The 20601-nt window shown below is 41.1% G+C and overlaps 2 protein-coding genes across 2 annotated transcripts in view; one reads left to right on the top strand and one right to left on the bottom strand.

Moving 5' to 3' along the window:
- The window catches only part of HABP2 (hyaluronan binding protein 2), a 34150-nt gene extending 27453 nt beyond the window's left edge, over window positions 1-6697 (top strand). The window contains 7 exon segments of the mRNA XM_054382333.1: window positions 124-218; window positions 590-836; window positions 1689-1831; window positions 2190-2330; window positions 3864-4003; window positions 5255-5413; window positions 6644-6697. Coding sequence (XP_054238308.1) covers window positions 124-218; window positions 590-836; window positions 1689-1831; window positions 2190-2330; window positions 3864-4003; window positions 5255-5413; window positions 6644-6697 — 979 coding nt within the window.
- Window positions 6204-20601, bottom strand: part of NRAP (nebulin related anchoring protein) — a 52299-nt gene continuing 37901 nt past the window's right edge. The window contains exons 31-42 of the mRNA XM_054382465.1: window positions 19666-19770; window positions 18622-18720; window positions 16937-17041; window positions 16454-16561; window positions 14469-14780; window positions 12590-12694; window positions 11792-11890; window positions 11569-11673; window positions 9971-10078; window positions 8997-9308; window positions 8605-8751; window positions 6204-7135 (exon numbers count right to left, since the gene is read on the bottom strand). Coding sequence (XP_054238440.1) covers window positions 7034-7135; window positions 8605-8751; window positions 8997-9308; window positions 9971-10078; window positions 11569-11673; window positions 11792-11890; window positions 12590-12694; window positions 14469-14780; window positions 16454-16561; window positions 16937-17041; window positions 18622-18720; window positions 19666-19770 — 1707 coding nt within the window. The 3' untranslated portion in view covers window positions 6204-7033. The remainder of the gene's footprint in view (window positions 7136-8604; window positions 8752-8996; window positions 9309-9970; window positions 10079-11568; window positions 11674-11791; window positions 11891-12589; window positions 12695-14468; window positions 14781-16453; window positions 16562-16936; window positions 17042-18621; window positions 18721-19665; window positions 19771-20601) is intronic.

The following is a 20601-nucleotide window of genomic DNA, read 5'->3' as shown; positions in this document are numbered from 1 at the left end:
AGGGTATCTTTGGAGGTTAGATTCTCATATGGGAGCATGAGACTGCTCCCTTAAGCATCCACAGCTCTGATTTTGTGGCAATTTCCCACTCCTGCTGGCTAATGCTCTCAGCTGTTCCCTCAGGAATCCTGATGAGGATGAAAAACCCTGGTGTTACATCAGAAAAAATCATGAAGTGGAATGGGACTTCTGTGAGGTTTCACCCTGCTCAGGAACAGGTAAAAAATATCAGAAGTGAGCTGTTTGGGAGCAAGGAGGTCATCCAGAGCAGCAGGTCACTCCCAGTCTGATATTAGGGTGTCAGGTAACGATAGGACTAGGGGGAATGGAACAAAAATAGAAATGGGTAGATTCAGATTGGATGTTAGGAAGAAGTTTTACACCATGAGGGTGGTGAGACACCGAAACAGGTTGCCCAGGGAAGTGGTGGAAGCCTCATCCCTGGAGATTTTTAAGGCCAGGCTGGATGTGGCTGTGAGCAACCTGATCTAGCGTGAGGTGTCTCTGCCCATGGCAGGGAGGATGGAACTAGATGATCCTTGAGGTCCCTTCCAACCCTAACAATTCTGTGGTTCATTACACTCTGCAGCTGAAGAGAGCCAATGGCCAACAGACAGCCTAACAGACCCACCTGGACCAAATGAAAGTTTCAAAACATGTGGACAACCAGAAATTCAAAGCACATTCAAGAGGATCTATGGTGGAGCTAAGACTAGAGCTGGCAAACATCCTTGGATGGTATCTCTGCAGACCAAGACCTCAAAAAGAAGTGAACATTTCTGTGGTGGAGTGCTAATCGAAGCATGCTGGGTTCTTACTGCTGGGCACTGCATTGAGTAGGTGCATGACCTTTGTCTAGGGTAGATAAACATTTAAAAATCAGGATGGTTGTTAAAGACAGTTTGGAATCCAGATTCTCTGCAATCCAAATGGTTGCTGGGAATCAAACTGTCAGGAAAACACATGTGTGATAAAATGAACACATACAGGAAAAAATGTATACACGTGAAAACCACACCTGCTGGAGTGACAAATTAAATGTATGCCCTGCTCACCTACAATGAGCTAAAGTAGTTGTGTGAGAGGAAAAAACAAAAACAAAAAACAAAACCCCAAGGTTTTGCAGTGTATAAAAAGCCTCATGATTATTGGGATATCATAAGCAATGCAATCATGTTGCATTGTAATTAATTTCTCCACAACAGCCACAATTTGCATCTCACTTTCAATTATTTATGTGCCAGCTAGTTAGGTTATGATGTTTCCTTCTACATCTTTATCCAATAGGATGGAAACCACCATTCTTGGACACTAGTAGATTACACTCTGAAGATCATTCCAGCACAGAGGATTTCAAGTATTCCCAGACAATGTACTCCGATGGCTCCACGGGTTGCTGCTCATCACCACAGCCTCAGTAACAGACTGGGTGTGCACTGCTGCCCTCAAAGCAAGCCACGTTCATGAGCTTTACATCACTTTATGTCACAACTGCAGCAACTTTAGGGCACAAGTATTGTCCAAACCCACACGTGCCTGACTAAGCCCTCCTAGAATGATCTTAGGAAATCTTCTGACCATGCCTTAGAGCAGGAAGCAACATCTTAGCTTCCAGATACTAAAGGTGCAGGTTTTCACCACCAGTAATAGACAGTGCCTGCATGTAGCTTACACATGTGTTTTTGCAGACAACCAGCAGAAAATCTCCAAGTAGCCCTTGGAAAGCAAGACCTCAAGAAGAGAGAGCATCAAGAGCAAATATTTGATGTGGAGAAGATCATTGTGCATAGCAAATACAGAGAGAAGAATGGTATCCCACACAACGATATTGGTAAATCCCTTTAACTGAATATTCACATAGCTCACCTCCAACTAAAGTCAACGAGGTGCTCACCTCAGCACCTCTCTCCAACTAAAGTCAATGTAAACTTCCTGTTGAGACTATATTCTGGAAATAACAAGGCCAAACTGTGGGTTAGACTCATCTGAATCTTTGGGGTGTGAATTGTGATGGGCCGGCAGAAGTCACTGTCCAGGAGAAACAAAACAACAGGGATGGATCTGACCTGTAGAGCAAACGGCCCACCAGGGATAAGCAGCTTTGCACAGTTGTGTCACACACTGGTAATGATGGTGAGGGATTAAAATTAGCTGCCAATACTTTTTATTGCTGTTTATCTTCTCTCCAGCACTACTTAAATTGAAGCCAGTCGATGGTCACTGCGCAGTGGAAACCAAGTATGTGAAAACTGCGTGTCTGCCTAACTTCTACTTTCCCATGGGGACCGACTGCTTCATCTCTGGATGGGGCATAACAGAGACAGGTATTTGTGGGCCAGCTGCACTGTGGTGGCTACTTTGGTGACAGTGTGCACCAGTATTTTCAGTAATAATTGCCAGACCCAAATGTGGAGCTAGGCACTCAGTGAAACCAAGGCAAGGAACTCAAAACTATGGGCAGCTAAACCCTGCCATGGAAATTGCTCATTAGCAGATCTCTCCAACTGATAGACAACCAAACCTTCCACAGCTATGAAAAAAATCCCTCACATGCTTTTTTTGGCTTGCCATCTAACACAGTGTCATGGTTTCACCTGAAGACAGCAACAGAAGCAGGAAGGTATCAAGAGAGCAGCTATTGTATAGTTTGTGTGTTTCAAGACAGGACCAAGAAAGATGGGAACTTTCACTTGGTTTTCCAGCCCATTGGGTCAGAGAAAGCTTTTCAGAAGCAGCATCTGGATCTTCAGATGCACTGAAAAATAATAAAATTGGGGGGGGCAGGGGGCGGAAATCCAAAGCTTTTCAAGTTCAACCAGCTCTACCCAAAACCTTTCCTGCCCGCAGTAAATCCTGAGGGGAGAAATTACTATGCTTAAAAAAAAGATAATGGCAATTTTCTGAAAAATGCATTTTCTCATGTTCTGATTGATGTGTTGCTCTAAAGCAGCAGAAGGAAAATGTGTCACTGAGGCTGCAGTAGGTGTCCTAGTGCTTTGTGACTGATACAGCCTGATACGATACATAGGACCAAATTCTTCCTTCTGATGTAACTCTCATTGAAGTCCACAAGAGACAAGTGTGCTCATTTGATCAGAATGCACCAACAGAATTTAATGGACATTTTTTAAAAGTTCCAAATAAAAAGTGTCTCTTAAAAGGGTACAGGGTATTTTAGTTTTTCTTTTTCCCCTCAGCAAAGACTATCACCTACCTTGTACGTGCTCAAACTAGATGGCTCCTTCTCTGAGCTGAGCTATTATTAGCATTTCAGGAAATCACTGCAGAAATGGAATATTTCCTGAAACTCAAGCAGAACCAAACTTATAAACTACCTTTAATGATCTACAGATGTAGTGCTTTGAAACTGGCTATTGCCTTTAGATGTCAAGTTATGTCTTTAGAGTCACTGTAATTAATCATCGCCCTTAAATATTGTATGATTTTCAGTTTTCATCTGTTTCATTAGCTTGCGTATTAAAGCATCTAATAGCACCACTCTGAGAAGTGCTGAGCAGCTCCAAGTCCCACTGGGACCTGTGTGAGCTGCAGACAACCAGCACCTTTAAACAGAAGGATTATATGAGCAGAGCTGATTGGAGCCAAATTCTGAATACCTGGCTTTGCTGTTTATTCAGGCAACAACTCAGTGTGTCCTGAGTGAAGTTTCAGGTTCCAATGCAAACCCTTATCATTTCAGACAGGCACTTCTTTTCTCCCCAGGCTAGCACGATCCATTTCCCCCCTGCTCTTCCCCTTTCCCATCCAAATGGCAGGCAAGCTTGTGTTTTGAATGAAGACAACCTGTAACAAGACTGGGAGGAAGGTGACTCCTTTCTTTGGTCCATATCCCACAGATCAAGTATCTCGTCAGCTCTTGGATGCCAATGTGAAGCTCATTGCGCAGAGGAAATGCAATGCACCCAAGGCATATGATCAGTTGCTGGATGAAGGCATGTTTTGTGCAGGGACTCTTCAGAGACCCAGAGCTGATTCCTGTCAGGTCTGCTGCTTTTCTGCATTTGAAGACTCTTTCTGTGTGTGTGTGTGTGTTTTAACAGTCAGGCTGTGCAGAGCAATAGCTTTGGCAGATTACTGCACATGTAGCTCTTTCTCCCATCAGTGTATTTGAACAGCCATGGTCTTTCTTCAGTGCAGTTTGAGATGTATATCCCTAGAGCTGACATCACTGTCTGACACAGGTGGATCTGTGGAAGCTAGAGACTAGCCAAGAAAGTTTGTCATAATAACCTGAAAACTTGCCTTTTCTCTCTCAGTTTTATTATGGCCTCTACCATGACCACATTTTCATTACCAGAGGGATTTTCACTTACAGGAAAAGTCAGGACTGAGACTTCCTTCCATTGCAGCTAGTGCAAATATGAAGCAAACTCCTATTTGCACCACTGAATGATAGAGTAAAGTTTATACACCGCTTCCTAAGGTGGAAATTAGCACAATAATCATACTTTGCAAGAGAAATCACCCATAAAAGGAAAAAAAAAAAAAAAAAAAGAAGAAAAAATGAGACCAACCTGGTCAGAATAAAGTTATTTTGAAGGGTGCACGAGAGATCAAATGTTTTACCAAAGATCACAACTTTATCTTTCTGAGCTCAGGTTCTGAATATTTGGCCTGGGAAGTTTCATGTGGCCTTGTCAAATATATGTCATAGACCTGAACATACTAAAGCTTACATTCAAAAAGTCTGGTACCATTTCATCTAGTCCTAGAAATTCAAGCATCTAATGGTACATTTAGTTGGAAAAAGAGGAGGCTGAGGGGAGACCTCATCACTGTCTACAACTACCTGAAAGGATGTTGTGGAGAGGCTGGTGCTGGTCTCTTCTCCCAGGTAATTAGTGATAGAACAAGAGGGAATGGCCTCAAGCTGCCACTGGGAAGGTTTAGACTGGACATTAGGAAAAAGTTTTTCATGGAAAGAGTGGTCAGGCATTGGAATGAGCTGCCCAGGGAGGTGTTGAGTCACCAACCCTGGATGTGTTTAAAGGTGGTTTGGATGTGGTGCTTGGGGATATGGTTTAGGGGTGAACCTTGTAGAGTAGGGTTCTTGGTTAGACTTGGTGATCTTGAGGGTCTTTTCCAACCTGAATGCTTCTGTGATTCTGATTCTGTGATTCCATAGGAAAAAAACATTATGACAGCTTCAAATTGTTATAACTGGAGAGGAGCATGCATTTCTTGGTTAACCTTCTGCTTCAGTGTTTTGAACATGTGTGCTTTTTCTCATCAGGGAGACTCTGGAGGCCCACTAACTTGTGTAGAGAATGGCTCCTACTACGTCTATGGCCTCGTGAGCTGGGGTGATGGGTGTGGGCTAAAAAGCAAGCCAGGAGTTTATACCCATGTGACAACATTTCTCAGCTGGATTAGATCCAAAATTCGGTCTGAGGCAAGGTCACCTCATTAGGAGGCAGCTTTGGAATGACAAATGGTAAGTTTGAGATACTTACTTGTTTTATCATTTCCCCAGATGCCTCCTCTTTGACCAAAAACGTTATTGATGTTTTCTCATGGCCTCACATGGGCCATCTTTCAGTACCATATTGAACAACAGCCTTGGAGCATTTGCTAGAATGTCAGTGACTGTTTTCCTGGTGGGGGCTTTGAAACAAGCCCACATTTTGTCCTTAAAACCAATCAAAATGTAAAGCAACTCCATTTCTTCCTCCAGTCAATCAGAGCCATAGTTGCCAATGTTTCCAGTTCTGCTTTTCAAGCCTTGAAATTTCTGCAGGCTCAGCTATTGCCATCCCTCTGCCCTTCACACCCCTGGCTAAGGTGTGTTTTGCCTGCACCCCTTAGGCCCTGACACCTAAAAGCCACTGGTGTGTGCTGCCAAAGCAAATACCTTTTTTACACATATAAAATTCATCCTGTGTCAACATCTGTAAGACTGCAGCCATTGGCATCATCTGAGGAGGGAGGAGCAGGCAGGAAGATTATTTTTAAAAGCACTTCTGTAGGGTAAAATAACCACAAATTCCATCAGTGTTGCACTCCAGATTGAAAAAGGAAAAAAGGCAGAAAAACCCCACTCAGTATTAGAATTATCCACTTTAGTTCTGATTAGAAGATAACTACTTACCATGCTCAAGGCTTAACTTCAGTATCAGCGAGACCTAGAAGGTATTAAATCCCATTAAAAAAATATGAGTCTAAAGCTACTGGATAATTCTAGGAGTTTAATAAATTTTGCAAGTCAGATAGTGTAAGTTTTTGACCCATGATTCTGCACAGAAATTTGACAAACCAGAGGGCTGGTATTAAATCAGAACACAAAGAACAGACATGTTTGTGAAGAGTAATTTCCTTGCAATAGCAATGCCCCTTTCAGTTGAATTCCAGGGTTTACAACCATCTCTATGCAACTACCCAACTTATCAATAGTTACTCCTATTGCAATCATTTCTAAAAAAACTAATTCTGATTTTTTTTTTCTTCCCTTTGGAAGATTTGGAAAGGACTGAAGAACTGATTGCGATCTGAACACATCCTCTTAATCAAGAACAAATTCTCTGAGGTCCACTAAAAGGCATACCCTTGGTTAGTCAGTGATAACCTTGCTTCCACTGGCCTGTGTCTTGTTCATCTGTTAAACCACACTTTTGTATTCCCTTAGGTGGCAATAATCCAGGAACATGAAAAAGCTCCAAAGATTATAAGTGTGGAATAAGATTAATCTGATTTATTTTTTACAAATTATTTTATAGTCTACCAATCAGGTTCATTCAACTGTAGTACAAAGCTGAGCCTGCCAATCCCTGCCAGTATTAATTTCACTTACAACTTTAAATAAACATCAGGTTGTGTGACACATGCAGTGATAAATCACAAAGTACCCCCACAAAAATAAAGTTAGTAGTTACAAGTTGCAATGTTTTATTTTGCTTTTTAAAACAAACAAACAAAAAATCTTAGATACCATCTATTGTGTTTCCCAGGAAACTGGGAAAGCTACTGGATCTGAAGTAGAAGACAAAAACCTATTTCTATCATGTCATGGTTCTGTTCACCTCTGATACAGCTGCATTTTCCTTCTCTTGACTTGCAGAATTTCTGAAGCATCAGGGTTGACCGTGACCTGCTGAGATCCTTCTGTCTCCAATTGGTCCTGTAAAATCAAATCCAAGCAAATTGTGAGGACAGCCAGTGGACAGGAGAAGGTTTTAAATGTTCTTTTACAAAAATATCTGCATGTTAAAATGGGGGGGAAAAAAAGAGCAAATTCCAAATCACTGCTCTGCACCGAGCAAACTGCTCTGCAGTGGAAAAGTGCAAAAAACCAGAGCTGTTGATGTTAGTCACTGTGCAGATCAAAGGGCTGAATGTGCTCAAGGCCTAATTTCACATTGAAGGCCTAAATAAAGAGCAAACCTGCACACACCTGAGTTCCAGGTGGATTGCACACCTGTAGATTTCTGCGGCACCGTGAGATCATTGAACTTAAACACAGAAGGTTTCACCTCAACATGAGGAGAAATGTCTTTACAGTGAGGGTGAAGGAGCCCTGGAACAGGCTGCCCAGGGAGCTTGTCAAGTCTCCTTCTCTGGACACATTCAATACCTGTCTGGATCCATTCCTGTGCAGACTGCCCTAGGTGATCCTTTTTTGGCAGAGGGGTTGGACTCAATGATCTCTGGAGGTCCCTTCCAACCTCTAACATTCTATGATTATCATCCTCTAGGGATTGACAAGATGTTTCCTACAGCTCCCACTGCCTGCATTACCCCATCACCATTAGACTTTATTTCCTGAATAACTTTTCAGGTGGGAATGTAAATCATGGATGTGTCCTGTTTCTCATGGGCTGGATTACTGTTTGACTCATTGGCAAAGTTAAGACTTACATGACACAAGTATTTAAAATGCATAGTTCCTCTTTTATTGCAATTTAAAGCTTCCTAGCTGTAAGCCTTGCAAGGTGCCTGTATGGACTTCTGCTTTCTTGTGCTGGGACATTGCAGACTGGGAGTCATCCCTATGGTAGTAGGGAGAAGGAAAACCTGCAAGATTCCAGTTGTAATCTCTTGCATCTTGAGCTGGACAGAGATGGAGCATTTTCCCCTTGCAAAACTCCTCCCACAGTATTGGGGAGCACCCCACAGTACATGTTACACTGATGGGAGTCTACACTGAGCCTGTCAATACAGCTGCCAGTGGAGATTAGATGGCAACAAGTAATTACAGGGCAACACGTCCTGCTGAAACTAGAACAGGAGAAGGGGAGTTACACAGGGAGTCACTTCCACCTCTACTGCTTTCCATGGAGGTACCAGGACACTTGGAGATCTGACAACATCCACAAGTTAAGGGAAACACACTCTGAAGTACAAACAAATCTCCAGTGGCACTCCCTAGTCCCTATAGGAATTCCTCAGCCATGGCAGTGCCCTTGAATTCTCTTGAGAGGTTCCTTCAAATTAGGGTACACGCAAAGCGTTGTGATGGAAGCATGTATATCCTGTTCAGATCACAGGAAGAACTGTAGACTCTAGGGAGGATTCCAAATCACTAAGCAGGATGTCTGCCTGTCTGCCTGCCTTCTGCTGGGATTTGTGAGAACAATTTGCTCGACTTACAACCGCAGGTCCATACTGAGCTGAGGCACTCTGCATCTCCCGAAGGTATGCCAGCTCAGCAGCTCTTCTTGCCATTTCAACTTTGTGAGAACCTGGGGGAGTCCAGCCAATGCCTCTGAGCCAGTTCAAGTCAGACTTGTATTTTACCTGAGAGAATGAAACATACACTGGTGTGTATTACTTCGTCTGGCTCTAATCAAACTGCATGCCCTGGGTATTCAAGAGAGAGCATATAAAAAGCAACATTAATGAATAAACAAATTATTAATTCTCAACAAACAGACTGCAGTTCTTTCAAGAATGTTATTGTGTTGATGGGTAAGGTCTGTGAAGCACATTGCCACTGACAGCTCCCAGCACCTGGAAGGAAAGGGTCACTCAGCTATACTTACATCACTCTGAAGCTTGTAGGCATGCTTTGCATGCTTCACATTCAGCTGCTCAGGATCACAAGTGTATTGGTGCAAAGGCTGCCTGTAGTTAACGTTGCTTGCAAGCTGCTGGCTTCTCTTAGCATGGAGGAATCCTGGCTGGTTGGGGTGACTCTGGAACTGTGCCCTGTTTTGGGCATATTCACTCCTGTATTGGTTGTCACTCTGGAGTTTCCCCACTCTGAGGACATGCCTGATTTTGGGATCATCATTTGCACTGAGGAATCCAATCTGCTGGCCTCTGTCTCTCAAGAAGGCTTCTCTGTATTTGTACTGCAGGAAGCACCGAGGAAAATCTCATTTTCACATTCATATTGCCTTCAAATTCTGTTACTAAATAACTTACCTGCCAACCGCGCTTCCTGTAGTGCAAAAAAACCAAGGGTTTGCTTGATACCAAACAACATTTCCTAATCTAACAAGACACTTTAGAAGAATGCCCTCAGTGCTGATTTTTAAAGGAGTAGAAAGACTTAGGGTGCCCAAAATACACATCTCTCAAAAGCAAACAAATGTCCTCTTATTGTTGCACTCTTGTATGCACTTGGGCTCAAGCAATGAAGCTGCTCCATCTTCAGCTGGTCCTCCTTCACCTTTCTTGCCAGCTGCAGTCTTCTGTGGTCAAAGGTGACCCATTTTATTCTAGACCCTGCTTTAACTATTCATAGCCTTCTACCTGTTTTATTTAACTACATCATAATATGCCTCCTTCCCAAGAGTATCTCTCTGAGGTGAAACAGAGGAGGCTGAGATTGAACAGTATTCTTGGGAGCCTTTGGTTGGAACTCTTTGCACTTAACCAGCATTTGGTTTCACAGGGTCACCAATTTTCCAAACCAGAACAAGTTTCACTTACATCAGATTCCCCCATTTGTACAGGGTAGGAATGGCATGGGAAGAGGGTTGGGAAGTGTTTGAAACAGAGCAATTCTTACATCACTAGCAATCTCTCTTGAAGCCTTTGCTGTCTGGAACGGGATGGCATCAATCCTAAAATCATAGCCAGATGCCCTTGTCTGTTCCCAAGATGTTTTGTACAATTTCTGTGTTGAAAAGAAAATAATAAAACAAGTCATTTCCCCCTGCAGTTTCTTAAACGTAGTCCCACAACTGCAATAATAAATGTTTTATCCTACTGGGCTTATTTGTATCAAGAGTCATCAGTACCATCTCTAAGGTTTTGATCCAGTTCTATAGCACTTCAACTCCTTCTCTATTCACCATAATGATAAAATGCCTCATCTGAAAAGTGCCACCAGGGTTTCCTTTTGTACTTGAATGTGGTTGGTTTTGATGTGATTTAATTTCTATTAGAAACTGCGATGCATCAGTCACATCAATATTGCATTGACATTGCCCTTATTCTCTCTTTTGATGCATCCACTTGCAGTGTCTTGGGTTTTGTGGCATCATAATTTCAATACCAGTTATTTCAAGCTTTTCAAGTGATCCCTGTCTCTATCCCCAGCCACATGTGGCTTCATTAACTCGTATGGAATAACAGCCAGTTCTAACATATTTAATGCAGCTTTGAGGATGTGAAGTACATTTACATCCTGAAGAGAAATTGCTCTAGATTTTGGGTCTCTTCCATTAGTAGCTTTCCTAAAAGAGCTTTCAGTCTGCAGGTCCTGCTACACAGCCGTGGTGTCCTGGCTGACACTTTTGGTTGTCTTTTTTCAATTGTATTCATTTGCTATCATTCATCCTTTCTGGGGTTTGTGGTCATATGAAAACAAGAACAGAGTCCACTTCACATTTGCAAAGATACTCTTCTGTTTTCCTGGTGAAGTTAGTGCTAGGTGGTACTAAATTTGAAGGTATACAGTGATGCCAGAAACCCTGTAAGACAGCCTGGAATTCCTGCATACCCTGCTGACAGGTCTAGGTCTGACCTTTCATTGGTGTCCAATCACACCTTTGCCTTTCTACCTTCTCCTTTATGGCTTTACAGAATATAAATCTTATTTGTTTCTTTCACCTACAGAGCATCTATCACCAAACATGGCACTCAAAGCTTCTTCCAAGCTAAGGTCACTCTGACCCTACAATTAAAGATAACAGCAATTTAATCAGGGAAAAGCCTCTGTTTGGGATAATGTAGAAATAAAATTCCTTTAAAACAATTCTACTTAGTGATTCACTTGCATCCAGGTTTATTACAACTGTGCCTAAGGGATCAGTTCAACAGTGTTCCAGCTTCATTAAAGCAGATTATGCAGTCAAGAGGATTCTCCCCTCACCCAAACATAAGTAAAAGGACTGATGTTTGCAACTAACCCTACCTATGCTGAAGGACTTAAATCCTTAACACAGCTTCCAGAAGCAGAACCAATTCTCAAAAGAAAAATCAACAGACCTTTCCTGATTCCCTCCAGCCAAAACCTAGCAACATATTGGCTGTCTACAGCTTCTGGTTTTTGGTTTTAGTTTTGGTCAGGCTCAGAGAACCTGGCTTCTACCTACACATGAAAGATTTTCATTCCCAGCCATGTCTACAATGTCAGTTTCCCAGAGTAAAAAGCTTACTTACATCACTGATATGAAGTGCATTCTGGCGGGCTCGGATGAAATCCAGATGATCAGGAGGAAGGGTGTACCTGTGCCTGGCTTCAGAGTCTCCAGCTTTGTACAGCCTCTGTGGAGTCAAAGTCATTGAATGCAACTGATACTGGAAGCAACGTTGAGATCAGCTCTTTCATGCATTATAGGTACCACAAAAAAGTTAAGATCACTTAAGGCTAAGTGAAACCTACATCATTGCACTGGATGTAGCTGGTTTTAGCGTGAATCAAATCAGGAGAGTCAACCACAGCTGTGAACTTCAAACTTCCTGGCTTCTGACGGTACTTTGCCTGAGAGGTGGAGGAGTAAAGAAAAACAAACAAAAGACAATAAAACACTGACATATTTCTGCTAATGATATGTCACAATTCTAAAGTGTGGTAAATGGAGCAATACATAAATGTCTCCTTCCTGAAGCCACCATATTGGAAACACACTTTGCTGCTTTAGTCTCGGCTGCTCTTTCAGCTGGGGAATGGAGATGCTGTTGTATCACTACTGTGCTGCCCAGACACCAAACTTCTCTCTTTTTTTTTGTTTTTGTCTGTGTGCAAAAAGGCCTTCCCACTGAAAACTCACATGCAAAAGGCTTTCAAACACTACACTTTTGACAGCTCATAATTTTTCTCCATTAATGCATGATACTGAAGAGGCAAATGCCCCTTCAGTGTGGTTGTCAATGCTGTATCTTTCTATATCACTTCCATAACCACCTGCTTAGAATTTCATAATGGAGTTCACTGCATTTATTCATTGCTACATGTTTTGTTTATACCCTGGTGTTTCATTCGGAATGGAAAATATTCAGCAGGTGTCACACAGTGGACTTGCATCTCCTGCACTGCTTTTTGGTAACTTACACCTTGTATAAACAGGCTCCCACATCAAAAGGAAATGATGAGCTACATTCGTAAGTGTCATGTAACGAGGAGCCTTGATGGTAAACAATTCCTACAGACGTGCTATCCCATGAAAGATTTATCAGTTACCTCACTGATGAGCTCTCCAGCCTTCTTTACACTTTCTATCTGCGGAGATCTCAGAGCCAGCCAACCAACTCCTTTCATGAAGTTCAGGTCTGCTTTATAGCGATGCTGTTAAAAAATGAAAATCGTTATCTATCAGTTTTGTATCCACAGCTATTAAGGGTCTTTTTTAAAAAGAATCCCTGATTCATATTAACATCTTGAGGTTTTTCATTTGCCATGCACATATCACATCATAAAGCCAAACTGTTTGCATTTGTTCATTCCACCAGGAATTAAATAATGTATCATATGCAAGTTACAAGAGGAGGCCCCACGAGTGAATTAGTATGACTCAAAGCAGTAAGTAATAACCTGTTTGTACTGGACCTAAAAGAACCCCTTTTGAAATCATTTTCTGAGGTGAGTTCAAGTCAGGAATACTAATTATTTTATCTGGTGCATGCTTCCTCATTAACCCCATTTCCAGGAGAACATACTACTCTTTCTTTACTCATACTAAAGGCTTTCTCTACCTCCTAATCCAGCAAAGAAAACAAGGCAGACCCAATAAAAGTGAAAGTCAGTAAAGTACCCACAATCCCAACATTTCTGACTACTTCTTTGACTAAGAGTGACTCACTGTGTGACTTTAATCCAATCACCTATTTTCTCAGTTACTTCCCCCCCACATCCCAATATACAAAAAGGCATAACAGCCAGATAGTTCCATCTCATGTTGTACATTACTAGATAGTGAAGGTATCAGAAAACCTCTATTCCTAACTTGTGGGTCTAAAGGTAAAGAGCCAAGTGTTGAGGTTCTTACTCTTCTCCTCTCCTGTCCCTTTGTAGGCAAGCTCTGAAGCACATGCTGTTAGGGTCTCAGGACTAAGTCCTTGGAAATGCCACTTTCCTGTCATGTGAGCCACCATCACACGTCAGTAAATAGCAAAACATCCTGCCTTCCTGGATCTAACTACCTATATGTCATCTGTTAGCCATTAAGGAAGGCAGGAATGGGAGTTGGAAAGGCAAAGAAGTGCATCTACCTGCAGCTTCTATACCATCCCAAGAATATCCAAAAAAAGTTTTGGCAATGAAGAGTATCCCATCAGTTTGTCTCACAATAAAATCCCGAGCTCAGTAAATGATCAGCTTGATAAAGGCCTATAAAGAGTTAGCATCATGTTATGAAAAAACATTTTCACTTCCCTGCTGACTGACTCAGTCCCTTTTCTTACAAAACAAAAAACCCACCCGAACAGAGCTTCCTGCTACAGAGCAGCTAGTGACACTGGACCCTGAACCACCAAAACACAGTTACCTCTGTCCATGCAACTTTATGGGTGTACTCCACATACACATCTGTTTGAAACCACAGACAATGGCTTGTCCCTGAACTAAGTAAGCAGGGATGTGGCCCATGCTGAGATTCCATCATTTCTGTCATCAAAATTTGTCTGAACTTACATTTGCATGACCAATTTCTGCAAACACTTCTGGGGAACTAGTTATTGGATAAAACCATCACTGTTTGCAACATGACCTCCTAATATATCCCAAATCAGCCTCTTAGCTTTTAAACTCCCACCCAAAGAATTCTGCTTGTGGAACAGTGGCTGCCAAACCACTGACTGGCTGTGATGCACACAGTTGAGAGATGATTGTATCTATCTCTCATCTCTAGAATAAATAACATGGACCACAGTGATTTTCCATCAGGTTCATAACAAAAGAACCTCTGATTTACATCTGTTCCATATGTGAGGAGCAATCAGATACCTTGCTGCTACACAAACATAAATTTCCAAGCAGCCTTTCTAATTTCCAGTTTGTGCCAGTCACTCAAGCTTTGTTAGTGCTAAAATCAATTTGCTATTAACAGAAGAGAATTCTTTACCTCACTCTGTAGCAGGTGGGCTCTTTTGGCCCACTTCATCTTCATATCTTCTGGGAGTGCTGTAAACTCATGGAGTCTCTTTCTGTAATCTTGATCACTTGCTAAGGCCTGGGCTTTCCTGGCATGCACAAGGTTCACCATGTCCATGGGCAGATGGTACTGAGACCATACATCCTGGGACCCTTTCTTATACTCCTGTTCGCTCTGCAATTTGGCAGCATGCAAGCAATGCAGCAACCTGGTGTCATCCAGAACACTTCTGGCACCAATGTGCTTTCCTCTCTCCATCACAAAGTTGTGCTTATACTGGTACTGAAAATAAAAAAGAGTGAAAGTGACAAAGTGACAAACTTTAACTGGCTGCTCTACCTAACTAGTTTATGATAAATCACTGAAACTTGTGTGTTGTCTGTGACAACAGCCAGGCTATGCAGCACTTGAAGGCAGTTGTTTGAGTCTCTCAAATTTAAATATCACGGTAGTTACAATGTTAAAGTTAAGTACATCTCAAAAGGTTCTCTGAATATGCCCAAAGCATTGATTGCATTTAACCTTAGAATATGTACTTTTATTATCTCTCACAGAATTTTATTTTCATCATTAGAAATGAGAACATAAGAGAAACAAAGACAGAAGAAAAAAGAAAAATCTATACAAAAGATATTTCATCCTGCACTCTGTAGCCTTCAGATTTGCAAATGCCACTCAGCTATTTTAAAGAGTAAATTCAGCTTTCCTGGATCAATAACTATGTTGAGAAGCCTAAGATGGTGGTCTGAGCAGAAGAGTAAGCACCAGCAACCTCTCATTCTCATTTTAGCTGGGATTATGACTCTTCCTATGATCTTGCATTTATCCTTTCTGTGAAATAGTGATGATGATGATAATGATTATTTATACAGCATCAACAGGGTGCTTGGAACTTTAAAGGGAAGGCCTGGGCCCTGAAGAGTTCATAATGTAGTTGAAATGGGATAATAACACTTATCTACCACACAAGAGAGTTGCAGGGATTAAATTACAGTAGCTAATGTTTATAAAGTGCTTCCAAGATGAAGGGACAAATTCAGATCTGTTGTAAGTGGATGTAATTCTATTATGGACTTGTGCCCTTTAGAGCAGATCTGAAGATGCAACCAGAAGCACTCTGCAAAATATGGTTATAAATGACAGCAAGAAAGAGTTGCTTCATAAAACAAATGCACATTAAATATATCCATATTTTATCACATCAGAGATAAAACATGGGAATAAATACTACACAAAATGAAGACTTTTATAACTAAGTTTAACTTAATTGTCAGGTTTTCCTAGAATTATTAAATTTCTTCTGAGGAAGGGATGAACTTATGCTGTCTGAGAAAGAGATACCCTCATGGCACAGTGGATAGCAAAGAACAATCCAAACAAAAGGATATTTGTAAGGGTAAGATTTGTTTCCTCTATTTCAGAACTTGAGAGGACACATACTTGCAGGAGCAGCCACTGAATTTCAGTTCCTAACAAGACAGGCAGCTCCTGATTTTTAGAGATTCAAAGAACATTCAGCTTCTTCTGACTTAATTTCAATTCATGAGCAGTAGGCACTTCCAAAATTCAGCTCAAGGCAGGGTAGACAGAATCACTGGGCACATACACACACACACACACACACACATATATATATATATATATAAAGGAGCTGAAAGGCTGGGAAGGAGCAGAATTCCTCTGATTTCTCTGTCTGCAAATACTTTAATTCACTAGCTATTTCCAACTGGAAGATGTTTAACCAAGCTTGGTTCCCGATTAGCAGTGATTCTTCCTCTCTCTCTCTTTTTTTTTAATTCACACAAAGAATCTCATTCATAAGTAATATATTCTGTCTCACACTTGTCTCACACAGTTATGGAGTTGCTTTAATTCAGTAAAATCTGCTTCAGACATTGTTTTACATGAAGTTAACAGAAATTAAGCAAGAAGGAAGGTTGAATCATTCAACTCACATCACTGGCAATTTCTCTGGAGGCCCTGGCAGTCTGGAACGGGAGTGCTTCCACTGTCAGCTCGTAGCCTTGAGCACGTAGATTATGCCAAGATTCTCTGTATTTTGCCTAGAGTAGGAAAGGCACATGTAGATTGCTGTTTCACTTCTAAATGCACAAAGGAACAAACAAAGGAACCCTCTTTCATTTGTTATTCTGTGTTACACTCTCATTCTTCATAATCAAAGGGTTTGTCTTTTTTTTTTTAAATTATCTTTGGGAAATCCTACAATCTCAGACTAAACCTGTCTGCTTCTGTGTGTAGATTTAATATACTCACAATCATATCTATGATAATAGGGATAAGCATCATTATATTCAAATCAGGGAAAGCATAAATAGAAGAGACCTGAAAAAAAGTCCTCTACTTATCCATCTTCCTTATCACTGCACAATTTATCATCCATCCCAAATAAGAATATGAAACACAGAACAAATTCTTACATCACTGAGGTTGGCTGCATTTATTCTTGCCCTTGTAAACTCAGGCAGACCCAGTGTTGGTGTATAGTGGTGCTGACTGTCCTCTCCTGCTGCTCTATACAGCCGCTAGGGAAGAGATCAAAATGACAATTGCCATTAATATTCTCAGTTGTCTCAATAACTTACAAGCAGGACTTAAGTTGTTTATGAGTCATATGAGGAGAGGCTGAGGGAGCAGAGGGTGTTCAGCCTGGAGAAGAGGAGACTTAGAGAGGACCTTATCACTCTCTACAACTACTTAAAATGAAGTTGTAGTCAGACTGGGGGGCAGACTCTTCTCCCAGGCAACTAGTGACAGGACAAGGGGTATGAAGCTGTGCCCGGAAAGGTTTAGGTTGGGTATTAGGAAGCACTTCCTCACAGAAAGGCTGATTAGGCATTGGGATGGACTGCCCTGGGAGGTGGTGGAGTCACAGTCACTGGAGGTCTTTAAGAAAAGATTGGATGTGGCACCTGGTGGCATGGTTTAGCTGATGTTGTGGTGTTAGGTCATAGACTGGACTTGATGATCTCAGAGGTTTTTCCAGCCTCAATAATTCTGTGATTATGACAACTATACTCAGCCAGTACCAAAACCAGCTAAGAATATACCATTGCAATTGCTATTGCATGGTTGTTTGCTTGGGTTTTTTTTCTAGAGATAAAAATCTTTTGCACTAATTTTTATACATATATCACAATGCCAATCCACTACCTTCTTAGCTTTGCGTTGTTATGTTCCCAGGAGGCCAAAAAATCAGGATGACAGGGAATAGATTGAAGCTTGAGGAGGGCATATTTAGACTTGGTATTAGGAAGAAATTCCTTATAGTAAAGGTGGTGAGACACTAGAAGAGGTTGCCCAGGGAGGCTGTGGATGCCCTCTCCCCGGAGGTGTTAAAGATCAGGCTGGAAGATGCCTTGAGCAACCTGGTCTAGTGGAAGGTGTCCCTGCCCATGGCAAGGGGGTTGGAACTAGGTGATCTTTAAGGTTCCTTCCAACCCAAACCATTCTATGAATCTATGAATTTATTAATATTTTCAATCCATTTAAAAGTCTTGTATTATTGTACATTGTTAGGGATTTATCTTCTGTGTATTTTTAATGCCTGGTTGTTAATACTATATTTTCTACTTACTTACGAACATTAAGAGTTTCATGAATGTATGTTAAATAAAAGGGCAGGCATTACTGGTGGACTGGCCATATTTTCAAGCTCGGATTTTTCCTGATGTTATTTTAGATAATTTGCTTAGGGATTTTGTTGTGGGGTTTTGTTGTTTGTTTGTTTTTTAGAAATTTGAAAAGTGAATTCTTTTTTTAGGATCCCTGTAAAGTGGATCGTACCATGCAAATGAGCTCCCTCAAGAACACCCCACAGATCTGATCAGGCTGTTTCATGTGAAAAAAACCCTTAATAACAGGACTCTATCGTGTGAGTAATATTTAAGCCTTTTTAAAAGAGCTTGAATTGAAAATGGTATTAAATGTTAAGAAAGAACAAAATGCAATCTGTGAAAAAGCACAAATCAGTGAGGCTTGCTTTCTTTTTGATGCATTTTGCTTTCAGAAGAGGGCTGTCTCTTTCCCACTCCTCCATCCCTAGCTCTCTGCATTTTTGAAAAGCATCTCTTTTTTTTTTTTGATTCACGTTAGGAGAGCCTACCTCATTAGCAATCATATTGCTGAATTTTGCATGAAGGAGGCCAGGAGAGTCTGTCACCGATGTGTACTTGAAGGAATGTGGCTGCTGACGGTATTTACTCTGAGTTCACACACAAAGAAAAATGAACAGAATAGCTACATTCAGTTATTTAAGTCTTGCCAGATAAATAAAGGACTTCTTCCAAAACCAGTGGTCTAGTATTGTTTCTTGGGCTTAAAATTCTCCTTTGCAAAAGGGTATGTGTCTATCAATCACGAGCCTAATTTACCTTTTGCTACTCTGAATTTGGGGTATTCAAATCTCACAGGGGAAATGAAAAGTAAATAAGGAATAAGGTGTAAAAAAAAAAGTGCTGCTATGCTGAATACAGCAATGAGATTATTTCACTCCTTGGTGTCATTAACCCCGGCTACTGGAAATACAGTAAAGGCAATCTGATTACAGCAAAGGCAAGCTGGTAAGTGAGCAGGTGCTGCACGAACTGGCTGAAGGTTTTTGTGAGAAAAGTGGAGTTCCACCTGCCCTGTGGGCCAGTGTCAGAATTGTGGACAAAATAACTGCAAGGTCACTGTGAGCAGGTGTCAGTTCACTAGAGCACTACTAGGAAGAGTACTCTTATTTTTCTTAATTTCACATATATGTGAATATGGGCAACTGATCAGAGATTTGAAACTAGGAGAAACTGTAAGAAGAAAAGAGAGGAAACAGTCTAATTTTGGGGAAACAGGATGAGGTACTTATTAGAGATAGGCATGGCCTTGTTTTTAGCTGAAAAAGCTCATTTTAGTTCTAAAATAAATAGCATGACAACCTTCTGGGTCTGAGACACAGGAGAAAAGATTTGAGAAAACAGTTAGCAAAGTCTGCAAAACCTTGAACTGTGTCAGGTTCACCCATCTGCAGTTAGGACACGAACAGGATGATCAAACACAAGGGGAGGGAGCCTAGCATTATCCAGTGAGTCACTTTGCCAGCCCAGTTTAATAGAAAGACATCTGGCAAACTCTTGTTTGTAGTGGAGAAATCAAAACCCTCTTTTGTTACCTCGCTGATGAGTTCAGAAGCTTTCTTCTTTCCTTCAATCTCTAGGGCCCCTGGAGTAATGCATCCAACTCCTCGCATAAAGTTCATGTCAGACCGGTATAGATTCTAAGGAATACCAAGCAGAAGTAATTACAAGTTTGCATTTGAGATGCCCTATATTTATTCATCCAAACCCACACAATAACAATTGTCAAATAAATCCATTAAAATTAGTATCTACCACAGAGAATTCATCCAGATGTCTGTGTGCATGCAGCCCTGACTGATCTACAGTACAGATGCAAGATCCTGAATGATATTTGGACTCTAACTTCTCTTTGTAACCTTTAAAAGACTTTTCCTAGATATGTGAATTTTCTTCACATGTAATACGTTAATCACAGCTAGATGTTATTTAGTTGTACATAAAACAAAGCCAGTTGAGAAAAGTGTATGAAAATACTCTTAAATAGAAACTGCTAACTTTTTAATGAGTGGAACTGCAGACAAAATAGCCTTGGTTTTTAAGAGTTCTGAGTGGTCATAGTGTAAGTAGGGAACACTAAGGAAAAATATTACTAAGCCACTACACAGGCTTCATTAAAGCATTTTCCAGACCACCAAAACCAGCAGTGATTTTATTGTAAATATTACTTTTTCAAAAGTTACCAATAGGTTACTAGTAGACATATAATGACAAATCTGACGTAATCTGATGATGAGTAGAGTAAGGTAGATCATCCTATTTTCTTCATCAAAAGAGCTATAGAAACCAAACAACTATTGAAACACAGTTTAGCCTACTTGATGGAGATGTGGAAACTGCTAATGGTTCCTGAGGGAAGAACTAGCTTTAGTTAATGAGGCCTTTTTGGTTCAGCCAACCACTTAAAATGGAAATGGACAATGCCTTGCTTTTGTTTAGCCACCGAGGAGAACAGAACCAGCTCATCTTTC

Source organism: Indicator indicator, chromosome 7 (assembly GCF_027791375.1).
Source record: "Indicator indicator isolate 239-I01 chromosome 7, UM_Iind_1.1, whole genome shotgun sequence".
Lineage (NCBI taxonomy): Eukaryota > Metazoa > Chordata > Aves > Piciformes > Indicatoridae > Indicator > Indicator indicator.
Note: the sequence above shows the minus strand (reverse complement) of the source record. Positions and strands in the feature narration are given on the sequence as shown.